At 44.7% G+C, this 4,649-nt stretch overlaps 1 protein-coding gene across 1 annotated transcript; it reads right to left on the reverse strand.

Moving 5' to 3' along the window:
• Positions 1-1,632: 1,632 nt before the first annotated feature.
• socs4 (suppressor of cytokine signaling 4) lies at positions 1,633-3,400 on the reverse strand (the record flags this gene model as incomplete). Its single annotated transcript, XM_080772855.1, has 1 exon — positions 1,633-3,400. One exon carries the CDS (start codon positions 3,398-3,400, stop codon positions 2,231-2,233), a length of 1,170 nt encoding a protein of 389 aa, XP_080628981.1. The 3' UTR covers positions 1,633-2,230.
• Between the last annotated feature and the right edge of the window lie 1,249 nt (positions 3,401-4,649).

The raw sequence follows: 4,649 nt of genomic DNA on the forward strand, positions 1-4,649 counted from the left end.
TGCATGCGTGTGTGTGTGTGTGTGTGTGTGTGTGTGTGTGTGTGTGTGTGTGTGTGTGTGTGTGTGTGTGTGTGTGTGTGCGCGCGCGCGCGTGGATGAGATGTCTCGCATTCCCACTGAGATACCTGTGGGATTGTGGAATGGGGAAAAATCTTGGAAAAATGCATGTCTTGTCATAAGCTATTTATAAGTTAGTGCTGTGGGCCTTTATGGCATTCCATTCCTCAGTTTTGGATTTCAAATGTATTGTATAGAAGGCCTTCTATATCAAATATAGCATAATGGTTGATATATTTGATATGCTGTATACTTAAGCAATGGATCATACGAGACATCATTAATATTTCATATCCATGTGGTCCGGGGGAATCAATATGTGTGGCTCCTTTGGCCGTCCATTGACCCAGACTGTACATTGACGAGCGTGGTGTCATATTGACCATTGTAAAATGATGAGGATGGTGTTACAGTAAAAGGGGGTGAATAAGCCTAGATGGCCAAACAACAAACTCAAACCACCAGTGATTCGGTTAAGACAGTTTTTAGTGAAAAGTGCAGAATATTAAGGATTTCCATGTTTTGTGGCTCTTATATGTCCATTTAAAGAATCACAAGTAAAGTTTTGATGCATGATAGGCCTACTTGAGCAGTAGTGAAGATAAGAAAAATCCACACAATTATAAATCAGTCTGTGTAAGGGTACAGAGTACTAGTAACACTTAAATTGAGGTACAACATGTATTTGAGTTAGTCTAATAGTAAATATACTGTAGATGGTGTTGCACGTATACAGTGTAGAACAAATATATATGTCTATAGGGGCAAAGCAAGAGCTGATGTTGTTTTACCCTACCATTCAAGGACATTAAGGATGAATTACAAATGATTCATGAACAATTGCAGAATCTGAATGCCACCCCCCAGACATTTTCATGTTTATGTTCTTATCTCCCCATTCTGTGCTCAAGAGTTTGGATTTGATTTGGTGGTGCCACCACAGAGAACAGTGTGCCGGTGCCCTGTTTACAGACCCTGGACCACTACATCAAAAGGTGTCATCATTACCCTGTCTGATAAAACAATCTGCAGCCAGTGAACAGCGATGAGGAAGCATGACTTCTGATTTACCATTACTAGTGTGTCCAGTCCAATCATAATATGCAAATTAAGTGCCTTTAGAAGATAGCATGGCTCTGAAGGTAAGCAATGGAAAACTGTCATGCTACAGAATCAGTGTAAATTACATTTATTAGTCTGACATTTATTATGATGGAATTCAATAATGTGCCTACCCAGGTGTGAAATCACATTGAATGTTGAATGTTTCAGTATTGCAACACAAAATTCTGAATACGGACTGAATGGGGTGAAGATTTCAAGCACACTGGCCTTACATGGGCCATCAAAATTGTCATCAATTCATCAATAAATGTTAGAGATTATCGTTTGGTAAACATTAGGGGGTCCGACTTCAACCTGGTTAAAGTACCATATGGCCCCAGCATGTAAACAATATCCAAAAAGCAATGCTTTTTGTTGAAAAGAAAGCTGTAAACAAATCCACTGAGTCTTTAATATCACACTAAGTGATATTTCAGTCAGTATCAAATGAAGTAAAGATTGAATGGTATGTCAAATGAGTGGTTCTAAACATTAGCAAATTTAGCATTGTATATGTAGCTTTTATCTGTGCACTTGTCCTGCCATCTTGTGGCCATAATGAAAAAGGCACCATTGTCAGATCAGTTGAGTTGAGTGAGTTACCAAAGTAACTTCCCTGTGTCTAAAATAGGAGAATGAGGTGAAGCATGCAATATTTCATGGCAGAACAAGTTTACACCAGAGTGACCAGATACGTGCAGCAAGTTTTACCAAACTCTCTCTCTCTCTCTCTCTCTCTCTCTCTCTCTCTCTCGATATAAGGTGATGTCAAATAACTAAAGTTACCAGCTCTCCTGTATCTTCATCTAAACTTTCTCACAAGGAAACAAATGTGTTCAAATATTCATATGCACTCTGCAACACTCACTCTATGCTCAAAGTCAATAGAGGGAGATATTGTCCGTCAGCAGTATTGTACAGCGACCATGTTCAGTTATGTATTTTCTAGCTGACAAGTCAAAGCCCCTGGAAGTCCCATGGCTGTTTTCGCTACATTGTTAAGTGCTTGTGTATCTTTTGGCTTCAATGGGTGGTTGGTAAGGTGCGACATCTTTTCCCCAAGACCATGTTACACAGCACAGGCCCCATTGCACTTGATGTGGTACTGTCGGAGGTAGTCCCTAAGTTGAGGTGGTAGCAAAAGGCACTCAATGCCCTGATAGGTGGTGCAGCTACAGATGACGGCCCTGCACAGGTGCTGCAGTGGGAAAGGGAAGTTCCTGGGCAGCGGCCGTGACAGGAGGGGCTCAAAGAACAAGCAGGCGGCCGGGTCACTGTAGTGCCGCAGCAGCCCTGTGACACTGGGGTCCCGGTACATGCACGGGTCACGTCCGTCAAAGCTGAACCGCTTGCCGTTCTGCTCAATGCGTGCGTGCAGCGAGCGGCTGTAGCGGCGGAAGCTGACGGAGAAGAGGAACTCATCCTGGGCAGAGTCTCGCAGCAGGAAGGTGCCCTCTGGCTGTCCTTCAAGCAGCTCCTCTGCCTCAAAGCGGTTCAACACACCCCAGTAACATGGGCTGTTGTTGATCTGAAGGAGATCTGGGACCAGGATGTAGTCGGTGTGACCGCAGACATCTTCTGCCCCCGCATGGGCACGCGATGGGTCCCAGTCATCCAGACTGCCGCTTCCCGGCCCAGGAGAGCAGCTGATGTCCTCCCAGGACAGGGGAGTTGGAGGTGGGGAGGAAGAGCATGTCGGCACAGCATTTTTGCTGTGCGCTTCCAAACTGCTGATGGCACTCGGGTGGGTGGCGTGCTTTTTAATAAGGTGCCAACAGTGGGCCAGTTCAGACTTGGGCGAGAAGGGGCACTTGTCCTGCATCAGCTCAGAGACGTGAATCTTGCGCTTGGACCAGAGGAGCACAGAGAAGGGCCGTGAAGAGCTCTGTGGGTGGTGGTGGTGGTGATGGTGGTGATGGTGAGAGCGAAGGGGCAAACACTGGCCCATAGCATCTTGGAACTTCTGCCGTAGCGAACGGCGAGACAAGGCTTTCCGGCACGGGACATCTACATCGAAATCACTGCTGCAGCTGCACTTCCTCTCCCTGCGGCGCCGGGGACAGGACGTGGAGCGCACACCCAGCTCCTCTACACCCTCCGCCTCCAAGCCCCCGAGACCCGTCTCATTCCGGGAGCTCCGGGAGCGCTTCTTCGCTCGCCAGACGTAGCTGTCGGCACTCCAGCTCCGGAGTCCACATTTGGGACGGGTGTCTGAGCCCCGGGATTTCTTCTCTGACATAGTTTTCTTCTCCTCTTCTCCTTATTCTGTGGTATATAAAAAAGGGAAGCAATGCTAAGTACAGAGCACAGCATGTGTCTCATAATGAGTATATTTTACAGTCTTAAAATACATCATCCCAGATTAAGTATAGCCTATACAGCAACAAGCAGCAACAATCAGACTGTAAATTGTACAAGTGCCATAGTTATCACAAAGGGTAGCAATCCTCAAAGGGGGAGATACATGGAGATGTAAAATCAATGCATATTCATACCAAAAATATCCTGCAATCTCATTGTAGATTTATCGTAGGCTTATTAGGTCTAATTTATTTGTTTTTTGCATGTAGGCTAAAATGTAGGCCTATCCATTTCAAGGGTCCTTTGTTAATTAATAAAATAAATAGCCCTATCTGATACTAATCATTGCTGTGTTTGTTCAGTAGCCTAAAAGGCGTCTCCCCATCTCTCCAACTCTTTTTTGGAGAGAGAATGCACACAGGATAAAGGATGAACAACTTGAGAGTGATGACATGACACAAAGAAATAAGTTGACAAAATTGGAACTGGAACTGAAACACTAGCCTATAACATGTTGTAGCCAATAAATGGGCACTCTCCAGTCCATGATTGGCCGAAAAAAATAACCAAATAATATCATTTATCCTACCTTTATTAAATTTGGGGGGCAATATGGTTCTCTGACATACCGACACCGTACTCAAACAATGTCAAGAAATCTCGAACCGAACGGTATAAGTTCTGTATGTTCCTCACATCGCTTTAAAATTAGAAGTAGCTTGGTTGTTTTAGCCTGTTCAATTTGACAGGACAGAGGACACTAAAACGGCGACTGTGGTGAATGAAAGCCAAACACTAGTTGTTAAACAACGACTCGTTTAGGATAGCCTACTGATGTCCTATACTTTACTGGATAATAAAGTAGCCTTCTTACCTTTCAAATTGTTTTAATTGGACTGCTCAATATCCATGATGATGACCAAGAAGTCAAGTAGACTGCGTAGGCTACATAGGACGTGCACGTGAAGACGAGCCGTGAGCGTTTCCAACTCTGGAATGGGCAGTGCCTCTCGATCTCTATATAATGCCCAGTCCCCGAGGGAGAAGCCGTTTCCTCCCAGACAGGACAGCACAGGGCCAAGGATGGATGAATGAAAGTGTGGAGGCGGGGTCTCTGATTCATGTGACCGCGAGATGATTCCCTAAGCTCCTATACACATTCATTGACAAATTCTATAGAAAACAAG

The sequence above is a fragment of the Protomyctophum bolini genome (assembly GCF_963924005.1).
Source record: "Protomyctophum bolini genome assembly, chromosome: 1".
Classification (NCBI taxonomy): domain Eukaryota; kingdom Metazoa; phylum Chordata; class Actinopteri; order Myctophiformes; family Myctophidae; genus Protomyctophum; species Protomyctophum bolini.